This window comes from Onychostoma macrolepis, chromosome 08, assembly GCF_012432095.1.
Source record: "Onychostoma macrolepis isolate SWU-2019 chromosome 08, ASM1243209v1, whole genome shotgun sequence".
Taxonomy (NCBI): Eukaryota; Metazoa; Chordata; class Actinopteri; order Cypriniformes; family Cyprinidae; genus Onychostoma; species Onychostoma macrolepis.
The window spans coordinates 26393587-26415215 of record NC_081162.1 but is presented as its reverse complement, the minus strand read 5'-3'; the positions used below and the strand labels follow the sequence as shown (position 1 = coordinate 26415215).

Genomic DNA, 21629 nt, shown 5'->3' with positions numbered 1-21629 from the left:
TGTTATACAGAACACACACACACACACAAACATGCAGCCCTTCATACATTACTGTCACACAACACACACACATGCAGAGAGAAAAGAGACTCTACAGAACATCAATCACTTGAACCTTCATTTCACATCAGTCATATCACTGAAAACAGAATTTCTGACTCTTATGAAGCTCATAGAAATACTGCAGGTGTATTCAAAGATCATCACGGTACAGACGTCAGAAACATGAACATATGACCCTCATTTACATACCAAACCCGCTCAATATTAACTCCTTTCACATGCAAGCAGATTAACCGATCAGAAGTCTTTCACATATGGAAAATAGTCTTAAAGGTCTAAAAGATCAGAGAGAGTGTGGAAAATGGTTCTGAAAAGCTGAATTATGACTGGTTTGGGTCCAAGAAACACTGACTAACATTATAAAGAGACTTCGTGTGTTCATATTTGACACTTTTACAGCATTTTATTTTTCCCTGATGTCCCAATAAAGATCATATTTTTTTAATTTTAAGCTTGGGGTCAGTAAGTTTTAAAAAAATGTCTTTTATGCTCACCAAGGCTGCATTTATTTGATCGAAAATACAATACTAAGAAATATTACAATTTCAAATAAGTGTTTTCTATTGTAATATATTGTAAAATGTAATCTATTCCGGTGACGTAAAGCTAAATTTTCAGCATCATTACTCCAGTCTTCAGTGTCACATGATCCTTCAGAAATCAATCTAATATGCTGATTTGCTGCTGAAGAAACATTCCTCCCCCTAAACGATAACAGAGAAAGCCCGTGAAGAGATGGATGAGAAGAGAGCAGGGTTAGGTCACTCTGAAGCGATGCAGGGTTAACAGGACGTACAAGAGCCTGAGAATGACACAGAGAGGGCAATTCTCACCAAACCTCTTCCATACGCTCCTTGCCTCTGTGGTACAGGAGGAAAAATCAACTTTAAAACCTAGTGAGATTTCTAACTAGACAGCATTAGAGGGCATCACTGGCCAAATTCTAAGTATGTTGTCAGCCAACAAACAATCTCAGAATGCATGATGGCCAAAACGGCAGATAAGAGTTGAGAGAAATAAAAAAGACTGCAAATAATAGTTCATATTCTCAACTGAAAATAATGCATATTTGTGTGCATTTATGTTTATTAAATCTATCATGTCAGCAGTATTGCAACATGCTAATGTCAGTCTCTATCGCAATCTATCATGCACTTCACTATTTGTGTGGTGTGCATGTCGCATTAAGTTTCTTCCTAGGTGGAGCGTTCCAAATCAGTCACTTACGAGCTTCCATTTCAGTCAGGATGCTCTCTATGTAGACAGTAGGCAGCTCATTAGCTCACTGCTGCTAAAAACTGAAACTATGCACAACTTCAATAGAAAAGCTCGTAGGTCTGTGTCCTACATGTTGACTCGAGCATTTAGCTGTTTACTCACTGGGCAGTCTGCACTAGTCCTCACAGTTGAATAGTGTTTAATCTGCTGTTTACACAACTGCTGCTGTAATGAGTTAGGAGTCAACCATGGAACTCTTCTCCAAATGTTTCTGTTTACTGACTGACCGGAGGCAGAGGAATTTTAGAGAGGAAAAAAGGGAGGTTTTCCAGAGACGTCAAGAAAATGAGTCAACACTAATGCATCTGACCCGAAAAGAGGTACATAGAAAAGAGAGAGAGAAGACTAGAGGTGTGTGCGTTTGTGTGGCAGTCTGTGATGTTGCCTTACCTGCAGTGGTGTTTTCTAGTGGCCAGCCAGAATCCTCTCTCACAGCCGTAGCACTGAGCGGCCAGATGATCCGGGTACCACCGGGTCACCTGTAACAATAAATAATATAGGCTCTAAATGAAAGAATCAATAAAAGACCTCATAAAGACCTTAAAGACAACGTAAAATGGCATTCATAATGCACTGAACTTAAAGCAATGTGATAACTTTTGAGTGAAATATTAAGAAAACAAACACTATTTAATCTATTTCTTTAGATTAGCATGCACTGAGGAATCACTCAAATCAGAAGAAATATCTTAGTATAATTCCTAAACAATCACAAACCTTTTTTTTTTTTTTAAAAAGAAAAATACTTGTATTCAATAAGGATGCATTAAATTGATCAAAAGTGACAAATATTTTGTAACATTATAAATCTTTACTATTTCTAATAAATGCTGTTCTTTTGAACTTTCTAATAAACAATATCTGAAAAAAATGTATCACAGTTTACACAAAAATATGAAGCAGCACGACTGTTTTAAACATTGATAATCAGAAATGTTCCTTGAACAGCAAATCAGCATATTAGAATGATTTCTGAAGATCATGTGACACTGAAGACTGGAGTAATGATGCTGAAAATTCAGCTGTGCTTCACAGGAATAAGTTACATTTTAAAATATTCAAATATAAAACCATTTAAAAATCTAATATTAATATTTCACAATATTACTGATTTGCTGTATTCTTAATCAAATAAATGCAGCCTTGGTGAGCATAAGAGTCTTCTTTCAGAACGATGAGCATAAGTGAGCATAAGAGAGTCTTTTTTTAAAATCGTACCAGCCCCAAACTTGTGAGTGATAGTGTACCTTGTATTCCGTCGTAATAATAATAATAATAATATTATCATCATAATAATAGTGTGTACCTCAGTGTCCTGTTTGTCCACCTGCTCCCAGCTGGCCTCAGAGAAGAGTTCAGTGCTGCAGCGGGACAGACAGTTGGGCTCCAGGTTGAAGTCGGAGTCTGTGATTGAGGTCTGACAGAAATATGAGAAAAACTCTCTTAAGATAAACCATCATGCCTAAAACATCTGCATGTAGGTATATGTATAGAATGCTATGTATTCTGTGATTTAATTTTTATTTCAGTTATATATTCCATGTATAATGTCTGTGATATTCCTTCCTCTGTATTTTGCCTTTAAATTTTTTTTCATTATTATTATTATTATTATTATTATAATAATAAATTCTCTCTGTAATAGCAAAAAAATGCAAAAAAAAAAAAAAAACACACATGCCTAAAACCCCAACCCAAGCCATATGAGCAAAAGAAACAAAGTGTGTACTGCTCACCACTTCATCACCCATGTCTCCATTGAGTCGCAGCATCCCGGCGGCCTGGTGGCTCTCCAGACGGCTCCAGAGCTCCTGTACCTGCCTCTTCAGAGCTTCCACCTCCAGCTGGTGACCGGCCTCAATCTGCCGCAGCCGCTGCTGCACGGCGTCCGTGTGCAGGGTCAACCCGTCGTCGTCTAGATGGCTCCGGGACGAAGGGGGTTCTGGGGGGCTGAAGCTCGGCCGGCCCAGAAACCCCAAGTGCAGGCAGCGATGGTGGGAGCAGGCGCCCCGTGCGTGGAGGGTCAGCGAGCCGCAGCTGGCGAGCGACACCTGCCGGCTGAGTGTGGCCCGTTCCCCGTTTGTGCGCGCCGCCCATTGCGGCGTGGAGGGCTCGGGGTCTGGGGAGTCTCCGTTGCACACCGGGTGGAGGAGGTCAGTGGAGGGAGGAAAGGCACTGAGAGACGGCCGTTTGGGGATGTTGTTTAAAGTCCTGGGGTCAGTTGAGGCGCGGAGACCCTGTTTGAGGCACGATGATTCGGCGAGGGTTTTAAGAGGTGGTGGAATAGTTAAAGGTCCCAGACTCTCAGGCCGAACGCCCAAGTCCTCCGTAAGCGTCTCTGTGGAGCTCTCCAAAAGAGAAAGACGCTTCTCCTGCTCAATGGTTTCTAGCCCATGGCCGTTACTCACAGTCCTGAGGCCACTGGGAGGGAAATTATTTGTGTTATGAGAAGGATTGTGTTCTTGTATCGTGCATTTCTCGACTACTTCTTCTAAGTCTTGGCTTCCCTGGCTGAGAGCAGAAGATGCTTCAAAGCTACCGTCTTCTGAAAAATCTCCATTGACATTTGCATCTCCAAGGCTTTTAGCTTTGCTCTCCTGAGCATCAGCAGTTAGCTGTGCCTCAACACTACCCTCTTCTGAACTTTCAACATCATCACTCTGTCCGTTCAGAGCGGAGGTTTTGTTAGTGTGGTCTGTCTTTGTGTCTCTGTGGCTATCTGGTGGCGATTCGTCTTTTGTAGCTTCCTGGAGAATGTTCTCCATTTGGCCCACAGCCACACCAACTGTCAGCTCCGCCTCGTCGACGCCTTCCATCATTGGCAACCTGACATCCCCGAGCCACTCCCCATTCTCTGTGCCCCCATTGGGCAATGTTCCCATAAGCCCCACCACGGTTTGTCCATTGACCCTCTCATCTGAGTCTGGAGATGCAGCACCGTCAGCTCCTGTCCCGATGTTGAGCTCCAGAGACCTGCGATGGTCCTGCCATTTCTCATTCAAACTGGGGTCGCTGGAACGTCGATTGGAGGCCAGTGGGTTTCCGACTTCACAAGCGCTGGGCAGGTTATCGAACGAGCGGGTTTTAGGACGCCTGTGGGCACAAAACAAGATGGAACCAAGCTCATGACTTAATTTCTAAAGACTAAACGACTTAAAAATGTTCAGATCAATATGAAACTCCATTTGCACTTCATTTTACTTCTGTAAAGGCTGGAATACACTATACAGCTTTTAAAATTTACACACTACCAGACTTTCAGGTTGTTCTGAACACAGCAAACAAGCAACTCTTTGCTAGGAGATGCATTAACAATGTGTGTTCTAAAATCAGCTCAAAATATCAAATATGCTTGATCTCTTACTGGCCGGAATCAGTCTGATTATCTGTGAAATTTGTCCACTTAAATCTGAAGACTGACTCTGACTTTCAGCAACTAGGGTTAACGCATCCAGACCCTAAACCAGGGCAAAAACAGTGTAGTGTATTCCAGACTTAAAGTGAAGTATTTCAGATTATAAAACACAAACAGAGAGCTATTTTGCATTAGTCAATTACCTGCTGAGGGGCTGGTCCTCAGGGTTGGCACCAGGTGCAGGGTAGGGGGCACAGGAGTCATCTGAAGGGGTTGTGGGTGAAGAGCTGGGTAGGTAAACTGCTGTCCATAACAGGAGATTGCGTACGTGACACACAGGATGAAGCACCTAGTACAAACAGCAGAGATAGAATATAATTAGCTGATTGATATTGCTTAAAAATGGGTTAATCTCACAACAAAATGCCCAGGTCATACCAAAAACAGATATTGCATAAAGACTTATTTCTTTCATTTTTTGAATCAGACATGTTCCTGAGAGGTTTCGGTAAATTTTATAAGTTGTTGGTTTAGTTGATCCAGTCAAAGCAGAAATAAAAAAGGCACAGAACAAGACAAGATGTTTTATCAACTGCAAATAACTAGAGGTTATTTACATTGTCATCATTTTCACACAGAACCGACAACAGTGTTGTTTTTTTAAATACATTTACATTATTTGAAATAAAAAAAAATAATAATTAAAAAAACTTTAATAAAGTTACTAAAGATTTAGCTAATAAAATGAATGCAATTAATAAAATAAAATGTAAAAAAACAGAACTAAAACTGAAAAATTAGAAATTAAAAATAAAATCTAACAAAACCAAAAAACAACAACATACAAACTAAAATTTAAATGAAAATGGATTTAAAAGTAAAAACTGAATTCAAATATTAATAAATAATATAAAAAGTATATTAATGATCCTAAAATAACACTGCCCACCAACAGGGTCAACATACTGATCCAAAAAAATAAAAAAATTCAACAATTGTTGTCAACAAAACAGAGGTATGAATTTTGAGGCAAAGGCAGCTGAGGGCTGTTAGGAAAGGGGGGAAAAAACATTGCAATGAATAGAATCAGTGCTGTACAGACATGACTAACGATGGACAGAAAAATGGGCCATGCCAAATAATGGTACTTCTTTTGATTGACTGATTGATTGATTATTAAAATACATTTATACTTCAATGTATAACACAAATGTTTATCTTCTCTAATTATATTATACACTACCACACAAAAGTCTTTGGTCAGTAAGATTTTTTAAAATAATTCTTTTATTTAGCAAAGGGGCATTAGAAATCAATATATTAGAATGATTTCTGAAGGATCATGTGACACTGAAGAATTGATGCACATGCAGTTTTGAAAACATCATTAATTGAGCAACTACATGTAATTAAAAAAAAAAAAAACACTGCAAGAAAAAGTGTATATATAATAGTCAATCAATCTATTATATCTGCTCTTTGGACATTGGCATCAGCTCCTCCTCAGTTGTAACCTCATATAACCTCTTGTGAGTAAATATTTGTAAGAGTGTAATGAGTAAAAGATAGACAGATGAGTTGACGTACGGTCTCTGAATGAGAGGAGTACAGCATATTTCTGAAGGAGCGGTTGGCGGCTCTGAGGAGAGACCAAACGGAGCAGGTTCTTTCCTGGATGTGTCTGTCCTCTCTCTCCTTCCCGCTGTTACACAGGAATGTCCCGAACAGACACGAGTATGTGTGCTGCACTAGTTTCACCTGAACACACAAAACCAAAAGACTCAGAGCTAACAACTTAAAGTACAAGAAACATGTTTAATATTAAAAAGACAGGTTTATGCCAACTACCAGAAAGGCTTCGTTGAACTCAAAGGAACATGGGAATTGTCTCTGGAGCTGGTGCACACAGTCTAACCACTGCAGGAAGACAGGACATCTCTCGTTCAAGTCCTCCGCATTTTCTCCGTGACCACAGCGGTCTGCAAACTTATGACCGAAGTCCAACCACTCGGTCTCAACCAGCACCTGAAAACCCTGCCAGTAGAAAGATGATTTTTTGTTTATGATGTCAAAAGTTTGATGTTTGCTCGATGTCCTCCAGAACACATGTATTCAACAATAGACAAATAGAAATGAATGTCAAAATACAGTACCTGATCCAGCACTTAAGATGACTCTTAAGATGCATCTTCTGAGTTCAAGCTCCAAAACTACATTCATCTCCAGTTTTCAATTTACTTTTTCCATAGAGACAGCTTGCTATTAGTTGTAAAAGAAAGTCTCTAGGCATCATGTTCAGTAAAAATATTTTACAATAATTTATATACAATAAGAGTTATTATTAACATTTTGAGTGACCTAATATTTAAATTTTCTCCTTTTAATTTTAGGTTAATTTATCAATTTTAGTAATATTACTATTTAGGTTTAATTACTTTTATTTCAGTTTCAGTTAATAATTTGTGCTTAAACTTATTAGTCGCCAAGGCACCATTTCTATTTTTTTTCCTATGCATTTCTTTTATTTCTAATTTAAAAAAATGTTTGAATAGTTCTAATTGTAGTTTTAGCCATCGATAATCCTGATAAAACATTCAACTGAAATCGACTATGCTGCCCACTTGCAAAATCTTGTGAAAAAAAGGTACCAGATCGGGAAAGATTAAAAACTCAATATTCCTTATGAATATAGGTTTTTGTTTGCAATTAAATACCACTGCTATTGATAGCAAGAAACAGGCTAAAATGAAGCAAAATCAAAAAAGAAAACCAAAACCAAATATATTGCACCCTAGCATACAGGGCATAAAGGAGGATCTTCTAATATCATCCAACCAGTTCCTTTCATTGTTTAGAAGTTATTAGAAACAGAAAATATTTGAATCACTATTATTTTGGCACAGACCCAATTCCCTTTTGATGTCAGAGTTTGGCCTATTTGGATGGTGTGAAAGCTGTAATCTCACCCCACACTGAGTCCACTAGTAAACACTGGTCTGTACTGTATTGCTGCCTAGATCCAGCTGCTGCTAGAAAATATCTAGACTATGAAAAGTCACCCAAATAATACACTACACTCACTGGGGTGGTACCCTTTCAAAAGGTACATCTTCGATCCGCTTCTTCGGTTTAAAGGGTGCATATTAGTACCTTTTGAAATGGTTGTCCCGCAGCGACAGCTTTTGTACCTTTTTCTGAGAGTGTATTAAAAGGAAAGGTTTACTATAGCAGAAAAGTGACTCTCTACAGGGCTCCAGACTAACTATTTTTACTAGGAGCACTGTAGCCCCTGACAGAAAATGTTTAGGAGCACAAGCCGAAAATTTAGGGGCACACCTTAAATCAGACTGCAATGCAATCATTCACATACATTCCCCATTTTAACTGTATTACTGACAAATGCTTTGATGGTAAATAGACTTAACTCATAGAAATTACAATGTGCAGTATTCTTTTAATTTAATTCTTTTAAGTATTTCTTCTTAATTTCAGAGGGATATATATATATATATATATAGCCACAAAATGTGACCAATTGGTAGCAGTCTGGAGACCTGCTCTATTGTTCAATTGATGTTAATTAAAGTGTGTTGTGCTCCAAGGTCGGGCAGCATTACAAATATTTTAACATTTCCTCTAAGCCTTTGTCTATGTAAACATGTCCTTGTGAGCATTTCAAACCACAGGATTTTAAATAAGCCCTTGTGGATTTTTCCAGCATGTGATATAGCTTATGAATTCCTCTCGTAATAATTCGGAGGGAGTTTTAATGGTCTTCCCCCTCTTTGTTCATTATGTCACCGCTCACCTCGATGGTGCGGTAGTACGGGTCCAGCAGGAGTTTGGCCAGCGCCGCTATCTGAGGGGTGCGATCCCAGCCGTCTGAGCAGTGCACCAGCACGGGCCTGTGGTCGCGGTCCACGGCGTTCACAACGAGGAGAGATGCCTTGAGCAGGAGGGACAGATGCTGCAGCCACTTTGTGCTCTCCAGAGCAGACAGCCAGCTACAGACAAAACAAAACTCACCATTACACACTTACATCTGAAGCATGTTCCAGTGAATATGCTTATATTATATAAGGTTGTTTGCGGCAAAAACAATACTTAGAATGCTTTTTATAATTATATAAATTTTTATTCAGCAAAGATGCATTAAAAGCAATCAAACAAATGCTGTTCTTTTGAACTTTCTATTCAAAGAACCCTGAAAAATAATAAATAACGGTTTTCAAAACAAATATGAAGCAGGAAATTTTTTTTTGAACATTGATAATCAGAAATGTTTCTCGAGCAGTAAATCAGCATATTATAATGATTTCTGAAGGCTCGTCTGGCACTGAAGACTGAAAATAAAATCAGCTTTGCACCACATAAATTACATTTTAAAATATATTCAAATAGAAAGCGGTTACTTTAAATTATAATAATATTTTACATTATTTCTGTTTTTACTGCATTTTTATCAAATAAACACAGCTTTGGTGAGCATAAGATACCTTATGTTTAGTCTCTTCAGAGACTTAATGTTTTTTACAAACATTAAAAATAAAGATTTAAAAATAAGCTGATGGTTGTAATGTCCAATGAATGAATGAGTAATTCTGCAGATTAGTTTGAATAAATATCCTAAAGTATGTCTGCATACTGAAAAAATTGCATACTATCCTGTTTCCAATTATATCTAATGTAAGGGAAACAAAAACGGCTTTATACACAAGGAAAACTGAGTTTAAATCTTAATGGAAAACTGTGAGAAGGACTAAAGAAAGCTGTTTGACAAGTGTTGTTAATACTCATTATAAACGTTTTCCAACATGGTCAAATACAGCCAATGCAAACTGACATCAGCCAAGGAAACGCAGAGTGCAGGTAACCGGAGGAGACATTCAAATTATCGCTCCCAAGAGAAACATGAATCAGAATCGTGTTTAAAAAGAAATTCACCTTTGTATGAATATGACTACCTCATGTAGCGAGACATTTACAATCAGAATAATCAAAGGAGAGAATTAAATTTTTTTTCCCTCTGAACAATTCATGTCTGTTGCCTAGAAACGCAGCTCTTGGCCAGAGTTTTTCATGCTGACTAAAAAGAGAACGAGAGAGCGAAAGAAACCGAAAGAGTCACTTGGAAGACTTGCTGTTGACTTTACAACAAATAGATGAGTGGAAAACAGCATGGATGGAAAAGGAAGCAAATATGAGCCAGTGCTGGAAATCACAGACAGATGCCAGGAAAAGAACAATAGATGGAAAAATAAAAAAGCTGAGCTCATGAAGGAAGAGTTTGAGATGAGCACAAGTAATGAATGCACTTCAATCACTCATGTAAAGCAGGAACTGATAGTCATTCAAATTAAGTTTTTGATCAAAAGGTAAAGAATTCAACCGTAACTGTCTACTTCCTGTCTGGGTTACAGCCTTAACATTTGATTCAAAGCAAAGCAGCATTATGTTGACCATATTATAGTACTTATTAATTTCCCAGTGTTAAATCAACACCGCTTGGTGTGCATGTATACATACATACACACATTTCTATTTAGCTTTATTTTGATATTATTAATTTTATTACTTAAACTTAATTCATTTCAATTTATTTCCAAAGCAAAATTTCTAATTTTTAGTTTTACTTTTAAGCTTTTCATCTAATATCCATATTTAATTTAAATTGTTAATTGTTTTAATAAACAATGCAACACTGATACTGACTACATTATTAGTTAGCCAATTACCAAACTGGCTTTAGCTTATAGGACTGAGTTGCAGGTCTATGATGTCACAAGAAACACTGAAATTCAAAACCTCAGAGCTCATAATACACTGAAAATTATTAGTGTAGAATTTGCTTTGCAAAAGTTTTCATTTAGAAAATTGCTAGCAAATTTCACAAATAAGTACAAAGAAATGGCAAGTCAAATATTGAATTAAGCATGAAATACTGAAGTAGAAAGACTGAAAAAGTATTTTCTTGAAAAAAGTACTCCAATAATCTTTATTTTCAAAAACAATTTTTTACAGTGTAGATCTATCTAGAAACAGATTAAGAGCAAAATTTTTAGTTTGCCTTACAATTTGAGTCGAATACCCATAATATACTTACACATACCTCTATATATATCTATATATCTATATATCTATCTATATCTATATCTATATCTATATATATATATAACACTTATATACTACAATTACTTAGAATATATTTGTACAGCTTGACAGATGTATTAAAAAAAAAAGTTGCCTCAAAGGGTGAAATACAACAATAAACAAAGGGACAGACAGATGTTTGCTGGAAGACTTACTTGGCTGGATCAGGCATTTGTGTGCAGAGGAAGCGCAGAGACTGGAAACTCTTACGGATGGAATGGATGTTGGCCATACCCATAAACACCACCTCACAGTTAGGGTAGTACTCTACGGGGGAGAACAACATGTCATTATTGAGTGGGGCGTCTTGTTTTATTGTGATTTTTGAAGGAGCACCTATGAGAAAGTACCTGGGCATTCACACCCTCCTCCTTTGGCTCTGTTGGCTACGGCAGCAGCATATGACCTGGCGTCCAGGATCAGAAGCTTTCGCGGTTGGATGGCCAGTGTCTCTACCTCTGCACTGTTAGTCATAGACGAGTCTATAGAAAAAGACATGCGTGTATAGATCAAGACATATAATGTGACAATCAGTACAGAGACCTAAATTAAGAATTTAGTCAACATTTTTAAGGGCCAAGTGGTACTGACCGAAGTCCACATCTGAGAGATCGCCTCCGTTGGTGTACTCGCGGGAGAAGGAGCCGTTGGAGACGCCTTTACAGGAACTGCTGTCCACGGCACAGGCTCTGGCGATGGACTGCACCAGGTGCTCATCATCTGCGTTCCTCCAGCCCCACCAGCTGACCTCAGGTTGACCACAGCGAGCGATCACTGCCCCTGTGCTCTGGTGCCTGGGAAAGAGTGATTAAAGATCTCGACTATTCCTCTGACGGTTCTGGAAAGCTTTGTTGTAAAACTAAAACTAGTAAAATTGTTTTCATTAATTGAAATAAAGATTAAATAAAGCATGAATATAGAAATATGAATAAAATAAAACCATAAAACAACTCATTATTTGAAATAAAGCTTAAATAAAAGATAAATATAGAAATAGAAATAAAATAGAAATAACAACAAAAAAAAAACAGAAAATGTTTCCTTGGCAAGTAACTAAAATGAAGTTCAAGTACCAAAATTACTAAACTATTAAAAAAAACCAACAAAAAAAGACAAACACACAATGAAAATCTTGATTTGTGCTTATGTAAAAGTGCAATATTTCTGATAAAATAAAACAAATATATAAAATGACAATAATTATTAATAATTATTGATTGTTTTTGAGCGATTGTGATTAACAGTTTAACCATTATTATTGTGTAGCCATACATAGAATGATAGATAGAATGACATAACGAAAGATAGAACAGCGTAAAGACAGAATGAAAGATCGATAGAACAATAGATAGAATGACCGATAGACAGACAGATAGATAAAGAAACTATAAAAATATTTGTATTATTTAATTGAAATAAAGCTTAAATAAGAGATAAATCTAGAAATAGAAATATAAAAAAAAAAGTTTCCTTGGCAAGTAACTAAAATGAAGTTCAAGTACCAAAATGACTAAACTATTATAAAAAAATAAAAACTGACAAAAACTCAATGAATTCCTAAAAAGTTGCCTAAGGCCCCGATCACACCGAACACGTTTTTTAGTTCTGAAAACTTGAGGCTGCCTTTTTTTTGGTGACCTCTCACTACAAAAAACGCGTTCGGTGTGATCGGGGCCTAAGGAGGCAACTCACTAGATTTTGGATTCTCAATGTATTTTATGAACAGATTTAGCTGACTGACCTGTAAACCACAGCCGGAATCCTCTTCCAGGATCGGAAGGCCGCCACATTCTCCAGCTCCTTATCAGTAATCCAGGCTGGCACCAGCAGCAGCTGAGGGTAGCTGGAGCACAACCTGTGCCAAGGGGCAAGCAGAGGGCAGTGTGATCGGACTGACTGACTGATGCCTGTCTAAAGTCATCTAATCCTGAACAGACCCGCCGAGCGCAGCAGGACAGGACTGAGTGTCCAGAGCTGTTTAGATGTGCTTGTGTTTGAGAGAGAAACACTCACTTGTACTTGTTGTTGATCTCAGACACTCTCCAGGCGTTCTGAGTGTCGAAGCCCATCCGCTCCACCTCGTTATGGAAACGTGACATCACGTGATCACCTAAAAAAGAGAGGCGAGTGAGAGATGAATCCTGAAGGTAAAGAGGAAGAGGATTTACAAAGAAGAAATAGTTGGACAAATTTTGAGTGGTTCTTTGTAAAGATATACAAGTGTATCTTGTGGACTCTAAGTGGTAAAGCTGTCTGGCTATGCAAGACTAGCAGGAAACACAGAGATGAAACTATTTGAGAGACATCTGATTTCAGCCTCAAGCATCCAGACAAGGTTTGAGAAGGTCAGACAGTACCTGGCCTACACAGATCCCCATGCTGCTCCTTCTCCACGCACCACGCGTGGAAGGCGAAGGAAAAGAGCTCCTCTATCTGGGATGGGGGACGGACTGCAGCATTCAGCCTCTTCAGCCACTCCTGACACTGCTCAAATGTGGAAAACTGACACCTGTCAAAACACACATCAGATCTACTGCATCAGAGAGACACACTGACATAGAATGAAAGAGAACGTCAAATACAGACAGACTTGGGTTGACCTAGATTTCTGTATAAAATGGCTATGAAACGGTTTACATTTTCATTTAAGTCACAATTGTCAGTCTGCTTAAAAAAAATAACACTAAGCATTTTTAGATTTAGATCTATCTTTTAGGTAGATAGATGGAATAATAGAATGATAGACAGACAGAGCGATAGTTAAAACAGTAAATAGAACAGAGTTCTAGGGCTGCAATAAACTATTTCAATTGAAATCACAATTTCTCTTGATTTATTAAGCATAGTCATCTGCGATATTTGCCAGCTGGTTTTTTATCCTAAAATTTTCATTTGGAATTTGCATTGAAAACATGTAATTTGGAGTTTAGTGATCTCCACTGCGATATTCAACTGAAAGTGTAACACAGCCAGTCTGTTTTCTTTCACACAGCCATTTGCTGCAACCAAGGCGATGGTCTCTTGATTTTAGCCTATTAGCTATTTTTATTTGTCTTGTCAAAATACTAAATTCGTTTAACATTTTGCTGTACACAGTAGGAAAAGTGTCGCAGAGAGAAAAAAAAAAAAAAATTGGCTACAACATCTGTCACTTAAAATTATAGGCTAAGCAAAATATAAACAAAACCACGTTTTCAAGGACAGCGCATCCACATTTTGCTCCATCCTTATCCTGCTCTGTCACTCATCGACAACCTGCCTGTTCCGTCTGATGTTCTGTCTGCTACAGCCTGCTCTGAGCATCGTTATGCACATGTTGCACACAGACCTCGCAAAAAATAAAATAAAATGTGTGACGCGGAAAGCACTGGTTCATGCGTGCAGCGCGTGCATAACAGTCCTGAGCGCAGGCTGTACCGGTGGTCAATAATAAAAAGGGCAGATAAGCTGTTCTGAAAGGATGTCGGGAATGGGATATTGTTAGACCAACAGCTCCAGTTCAAATTACACCAGAGTTACCAACTGCTACCACATTTTATTCAGGAATTTAATCCCGCGTCGCAAGATCTGGTCGGGTCCTGCGGATGCCACGGGAAAGCAGACCTCTATTCTGGGGTGTCTTTTTAGCAGCGTATAAAACAAAAACAGCTCCGGTTTGAAGTATTCCAGCTGATGTAACCTATTGTTATGTAGCAGATTAATCTTTTCCAATAAGTTTAAGTTGATTTTTACCTTTTATGGGCATTTTTACCTTTATAAAGCCATTTTTTTCCCCCTAAAAGTGTGCATCAACTTTTGAGTCAATTTTTTTTTTTACATTTAATAAGTCAATAAGACATTTGGGCTGTTACCAAGCAAATGAAAAATTAATCTTTGCAATGCAGAGGAAACATAGAAGTTGCATCTGAATGTCATTTAGATGCCTTTACACACTGTTTAATGCAGCTCAGAGGGACATGTAATGGTAATGACATGTAATCCTGCAGTTACAAATGCATAAATAATGTTTTGATATTTTAAACATAAAACATTGAGAAGTGATGTTTGAAATTAATCAAATAATAAAAAGATACTTTAAATGTGAAATTAAAACCGCCAGCAGGTGGCAGCAAGTCACCGTTAATAAGGGAGTCATTGCGATTGAACTGAATCATTTAAACAGTTGATTGATTCAGGAACGAAACACCATCATGTTCCTCAGAGACGCAAAACACAGCTGTGGCTGTTGTCGAAATGGAGTAAAAACAGGCTGTCTAAAACGTAAGTCTCACCTGATGACCTTGCAGTCTTTGCAGGTGATGTGCATTTGGAACATGTCCCGACATTCTACACTTTCTATCAGCTGCAGGGGAACCTGAGAGAGAGAGAGAGAGAGAGAGAGAGAGAGAGCGAGCGAGAGAGCGAGCGAGAGGGAGAGCGAGAGGAGAGAGAGCGAGAGAGAGATTATTTTTCATCATTGGCACTGCAAGTCTCGGCACACCAAACGGAGCATCTAAATCAGAAGTCAACATTAACCAAACCGATGCTAATGATTAAAACCAACCTGCTGAATCAATCACACTGAAAGTTTAGACATGGGCTTAGAGTTTACAAACATGGTTAGTGATTAGCGTCTGCAGATTATTTCAGACAAACTCATTCTTTGTTCTGCAGCTCAAGTGGCATGCCGATCAGCTTCAATCAAGTGTGTGTGTTTATGTGTGCGGACACCACTGCAACTGTGCGGTTGAAACGCAGTTCCCCTTCAAACTCCGGAACTTGTGCGTGATCGCACACTGATCGCATGCAAGTCACATCTGACCACGGCTCTCACAACTCGCAACATCATGCAAACAGACAGACTGTTCTGTGGTTACTTACTGACACCTCACACGAACAATTCTGTTCACAGAGAAAAAGAGGGAAGACAGAATCACGAGGTGGACGTGTACACTGTGGTTTTGGCTCCTCTGTGATACACACATTCCTGGGCTGTGGTTTAATTCCACCACACTAATCTGACGACACTCAAACATTCCTGTGGTGCTTGTTGAAGGGTCAGAGAACACAATCACATTTGTGAGATAATAATTGATGCGTATTAAGAGATAGAAGCTTTAATATTTTCATCTATAAATTTAAGAGCACCATCACTACAGTGCTGTGGAACAAATTCAGAAACATGACAAAAAGAAAAAAAAGAGAAGGAGCTGTCTTATGTCATCCTCTCTATTTTAATAGTGTCAGGACATTGTTCAATATGACTAAAAAAATAATAATTAGGGATTGTTCGGCCGAAAGTAGCAAAAAAAAAAAATAAATAAAAATAAATAAATAAAAGGTCTTTTGTAGTTTGGCCGAATAAGCAAAAAGACAGAATAATATGTACCGAACAATGACATGTCGTGATCAAACAGAGGCGCACTAATGCAGCAAAAACATCAGCAGTGTGGAGGCATTTAAAAGTGTCAGGGAAAGACGCAAAAATCATTACAAACACCAACAGCGAGAGACTGTTAAGCACTGCATCGCATGTCTCCGATGAGAAGAGGAAGGGTGGCTGTTGCTGTATGATGATTGAAATTTCAAAATGGCCTTAAACAATTAGTAAATAAACTGCAGAACGTTATGTTTTCTAATACACGCATGATTTGCAGGTATTCAAATAGCGCTGAATGAGCTCGTGGCGCCAGTGTTCAAAGTCAAAGTGCGAGGCATGGATGTGACAATGTGATACGTGCAACAAACATCTTCCCAAATTCTTAATGAGAATCATTTATAAATCTGCTGCTTTCAACAAAAAGCACTACTGAGGTCTTCCTGTGGGTTTCCACCTAAATAAAAGCTCCGTCAACATTCATACACGTTAGTATTGTAATTTCACTGTTCTTCTGTAAAATAAAGTAGACAATAATAATGATAATAATAATAATAATAATAATTACAACAGCTATATTAATAGTCATTATTACATTCACAGTGTTCAAATCTGTAATAGACTGTGGGATCTGAAATATTTTTCTAATGTTTAAAGAATTCTCTTCTGCTCGGCAAGGCTGCATTTATTTGCACAGTTAAAAAAAAAAAAATGCATGCATGATTCAAGAAGGGGGTCTCAAATTACCCCAAGAATTATTTTACTAACTTATTAATTTGAAGTTAAATTGTGCTTTGTTGGCATAATGTCTGCTAGAATTTTAGGAAATGTTCAGTGTTAAATATTTTTAAATTATCGTTTTGTAATTGAATTTTTCTTTGAAAAGCAAGTCAAAACAGTAAAAAGCAAAATTTGGGTATTTAATTTACGCAATGGTGAAAAATTGGCGAAATACATGGGGGGGAGGGGGGAATGCATTTCATTTTGTTCAGCTTCGGCCAAGAATTTTCATTTCGTCGCATCCCTAATATTAATAATTATTATTAATTATGCAACCTATTCAGTTACTCTAATAATAACAACAACTATTATTATAATAATAATAATAATAATAATAATATGAAACAAATATAACGATGATTATATAGCATATACTATATATTATACTATATATAATTGTTATATAATTATATATTGTTAATTAATTATAATTATTCAACAGGTTTTTATTAAATTATAAAAAAAATACCATCTATATTATAGTAAAATATAATTTGGGTAATATTAATAATTGTAATAAAATTACGATAATACTATTATTAAACTACAGAGCTTTTATTTTGGAGGAAAACCGCAGGAAGACTTAAAGTTTTGCTTTTGTTAACAACAGACAGACGATTCACAAATTTGGGAAGATGGTTGCATGTGTAGCGTTTTCAAATGCATGTGTGTGTGGAGCAGAATTTACTTTGAACCAAGCCACTCTGAGCTGCTCAATGTACTAGATCATGAGTTGCTCCATGCATGAAAGAAACTTGATTTAGTAATTGTTTACTGCCATTTAGCAATTTAATTCCTTTTGTTTCTTAGGTCAGAAAGAGAAAAAAAAGTTGCAGTCTTTATCAAAACATTTAAAGGCAATTACTATCAGACTTCAAAATGACGGCTCTAAGCAACATTCCAGTTATTACACATCTGTAACCCGCACAGCATGCCAAAACCAACCCTTAAAAAAAAAAGGTCAAGACTTCTGCACTCTGTTGTGCTCTGTCATTTGTGCATTTCTCAAAACTTTAGCAGTCACAATTCACATTCTCTCAACCTCCTTCCCCTTTTCTCTCCATTTCCAGCCTACACTGTACACTTGCTCTTACTTTGTTGCTTCACTAACTGGCCTGTAGTCACACACAGCATCAACCACACACATCACTCTCTTCTTTCTCACGCACAACACTCTCTCTTTCACAGGCACACAGAGAGCGTCACACTCATTTACTCTGGTGAATAAGTGACTGTCACAGATATCAACTGACGAATCAACACTGAGCTGATCACGCACCAACCACAAACAAACCCAGCTGCCTGATCGCATGTACATGAACAGAATATTTTGGGACAACTCAAGCTTAACAGTATCTGTCATTTTGATAATTATTTTGTCTATCAGTTTATAATGCACTTGCAATAAAACCTGAAAAAAGAAAAAAAAAAAAAAAAAACACGGTTAAGCGACAATGTACAGCCAGCCAGTCGTTACTGCAAAATAAAGCCCAACAGAGATCAGGACTCTAATGCAAATCGGTTTCTGTTCAGGGCAGAGTGCTTGGGGGAAATTACTGCAATTATATTAAAGCAACATAAATTATGCACTTAATCTTTCATATAAGCACTTAAGTGTCATGAAATGCTAAACTCCCATTTTCTGAGCTTTTAACAGAGGTCTTTGTGTTGCACATCCCAGTGCGCAGTGAATGTAGGCATACGTTATTTGTAACTGGTTAATTGAGCTTTTTTTTTTTGCTTTATTTTCATCTTCCGGATTTAAAATCTACATTGCGTCAACGTCAAAGACTGTGGCAAATGACTATAGACTAAAATTCATAGAGCAAAGTTTTTGTTTTTTTCTTGTCAAAGTCTCTTAGTGGCATAAATTCTGTTCTAAAGACCTCGAGTTTTGATCAAATAGATTATATAAACATTGCAAAATAAACTACAAAAATTATTAAAGGTGCAATAGCACATTCTAATATATTTTCCACGCTGAGTGGAAAATATTGCAGCCAAAAAATTGCAGGGTGCATTTGAGAGATAGACTTCTATTGTAAGTGCATTACTTTAAGCACAATTTACATGGATTGTTGACAAACTTTTGACAGTATGCCATTTCATGTTCTGCATTTAACCCAGAATATTCCTTCACTCCTCCTGCTCTCGTTCCAGCAGTAGTTCAGGAACAGGCAGCTCTGTTTGCGCTGCTTGAATGGTTTCTGGATCATGACTGCTGGTCTATGAGGGGTATAGTAGAGCTGATTATTAGTATATAACCAGAACCTTATTATAGTGCCATGTTGATAGCACGGGGGTGGACAATCCCAATCAAAAAGCCACTGCAACCATGGCAACAGGCTCGGGAAGAGGTAATAAAGACAGACCTGTTTGATACAAACACGGTGATGGCAGCCACTGGCCTGTGTCAGAGTGCCTGATGTAACTGGGGCTCGCTGTCCCTAAACACACTTTACATCGTTGGTGGGCTCTAAATTTAGCAGCATGTCATGCACCATATAAAAGAGTCTTTTCAGTGACCACTGGACTGGCTATCCATTATACATACACTATGGCACAACCGACCACAATGCAGTTTTACTCTGAAGGTGAAGGTAAAAATAAATAAATAAAAATCAAATAAAAATAAATAAAAGTCTATGAAAAAAATATTTATTTGCAAATATTAAAGCAGTCCAGATCAGAACTGAGCAAATTCAGTGATTTTTGCCATTTACACTGTCATATACATATAAAACTATGCAAGTTTTTTTACGCCACGGGATAAAAAAAAAATATTAAAAGTAACTGCAACATTTTATCCCATAATTCTGACTTTTTGTCTCAGAATTCTGAATTTACATTTCATAATTTTGACCTTTTCTCTGAATTCTGAGTTTTCACCTCACAATTTGTATTTTTTTCGCAGAATTCTGATTTTATATGATGCAATTCTGACTTCTCAGATTCAGTTTTTTGTTTCCGCCAATAAATAAAAGAGAAAAAAGGCAATAGCAAGTTAACATTTCATAAAACTGAGTTTCCTCACAAAAAGTCAGAATTATGAGATATAAACTCTGAATTGCAAAAAATGTAAGTCAGAATTGTAAGATAAAAAAATCACAATTATCTTTTTTATATTTTTATTCTGTGGTGAAAACAAGCTTCCATACAAAGAAGAGCTGTGTTGTATGTGAAAAATCATCATATATGGGACACATTCAAATGTGGAAGTCAGATGAACTTCTGAAAATCAAATGAATTAAAAGCAGAATATTTGAGAAAAGGCCTGAAATGCAAGCACGACTCAGTTTAGTTTGATCTGGTTTCAATGCACGAGATCTGTTTATTCCACTTCAATTGCTTAGACATGTTGAGCAGCTCTGGTAATAAAAAGTGTAATTGAAGTGTTGTGGAAAAAAAAAAAAAAAACACCTCACTCACATTAACAAGCGACTCCTTGAACTTGATGTGCAGGCGGTAGCTGGACATGGCAATGATGGCATCCTCCGCCCTGCCCACGAACTTCGTACACTCTCCATGCAGCTCTGGGAAGGGCACCTACAACAGATGATCATTTCACTCATATCCAACAAACAACTTAATATCAGACCAATACAAATATTTAGTGATATTTAGAGTTGCAAACCAAAAAATTAGGCATTTACAAAAACCCTATCAAAAGTAAAACCCTTGATGTGTTTTCCTGTCAGAGGTGCTGAAAACAAAGGCTCTGATTTAAAACCTAAAGCTGCCTCATTTTCTACTGCATAGTAGGGATGGGCGATATGGCCTAAGAAATTTATCACGATAATTTCAGGTATTTATTGCGATAACGATACCAATGACGATTATTTATTTATATATATATATATATATATATATATATATATATATATATATATATATATATATATATATATATATATATATATATATATATATATATATATATATATATATATATATATATATATATATATATATATATATATATATATATATATATATATTAACTGGGGAAAATCCGGTCCCGTTCCACTCCCGGAAGAATTACTCCCATTCCCTCCCACTCCCGTTTTTTTAAATTATTATTATTTATTTTTTTAATTAATTGATTTTTGGCCGAAATCTGTCAGTTACAGTCACAGCGACCTTAGTTGAATAAAAACCCAAAATGTAGTTTTTTGTTATTATATTGAACTGAAAGCCAGTTTATGCAAAGTGTAGGCTACGTTTCACACATTAAATTTTATGTAAATCACCCATGCTAACACGTTTTCTATTTGAATTTTGTTCTTTCATTTGAAAGTAGACATTTCACTCTCTATAGATATATTTTTCAAAGACGGAAGTTTCTCGCTCAGAGACCTAAAGCGCACCCTGTTTGCTTTAAAGCGCAACGTTTCGTTGTTATTCTGTGTACACAAATAAACGTAGAGTCTTTACAGATTCGAAAGATGTATTAGGCTACTTTTATCTGTATGACCAAAAATTACGGATATTTTAAGAGCAAGTGAGCGCACCGGCGCCTGTCCTGCAGCGAGCGCGCTATTCAGCTTCCACTCTCCACACAAACACTTCAGTAGCGCACATTTCTCTATATTAACATCATATTGAGCGGCCATGTAAAGTTGCTACTACATACATCTTTCAGATGAA

The 21629-nt window shown here is 37.1% G+C and overlaps 1 protein-coding gene across 5 annotated transcripts in view; it reads right to left on the bottom strand.

Moving 5' to 3' along the window:
* Positions 1-21629, bottom strand: part of mtmr3 (myotubularin related protein 3) — a 41690-nt gene that overhangs the window by 3176 nt on the left and 16885 nt on the right. For 2 of the 5 annotated variants that reach the window (XM_058784346.1, XM_058784347.1), the window contains exons 5-21: positions 20412-20528; positions 15707-15727; positions 15118-15200; positions 13204-13355; positions 12860-12956; positions 12588-12701; positions 11438-11640; positions 11197-11328; positions 11002-11113; positions 8505-8700; positions 6545-6730; positions 6284-6454; positions 4900-5045; positions 3078-4434; positions 2648-2758; positions 1732-1820; positions 897-923 (exon numbers count right to left, since the gene is read on the bottom strand). In XM_058784346.1, the coding sequence (XP_058640329.1) occupies positions 897-923; positions 1732-1820; positions 2648-2758; positions 3078-4434; positions 4900-5045; positions 6284-6454; positions 6545-6730; positions 8505-8700; positions 11002-11113; positions 11197-11328; positions 11438-11640; positions 12588-12701; positions 12860-12956; positions 13204-13355; positions 15118-15200; positions 15707-15727; positions 20412-20528 (3314 nt within the window). The remainder of the gene's footprint in view (positions 1-896; positions 924-1731; positions 1821-2647; positions 2759-3077; positions 4435-4899; positions 5046-6283; positions 6455-6544; positions 6731-8504; positions 8701-11001; positions 11114-11196; positions 11329-11437; positions 11641-12587; positions 12702-12859; positions 12957-13203; positions 13356-15117; positions 15201-15706; positions 15728-20411; positions 20529-21629) is intronic. The other 3 variants (XM_058784349.1, XM_058784348.1, XM_058784350.1) reach the window with 3 other exon arrangements.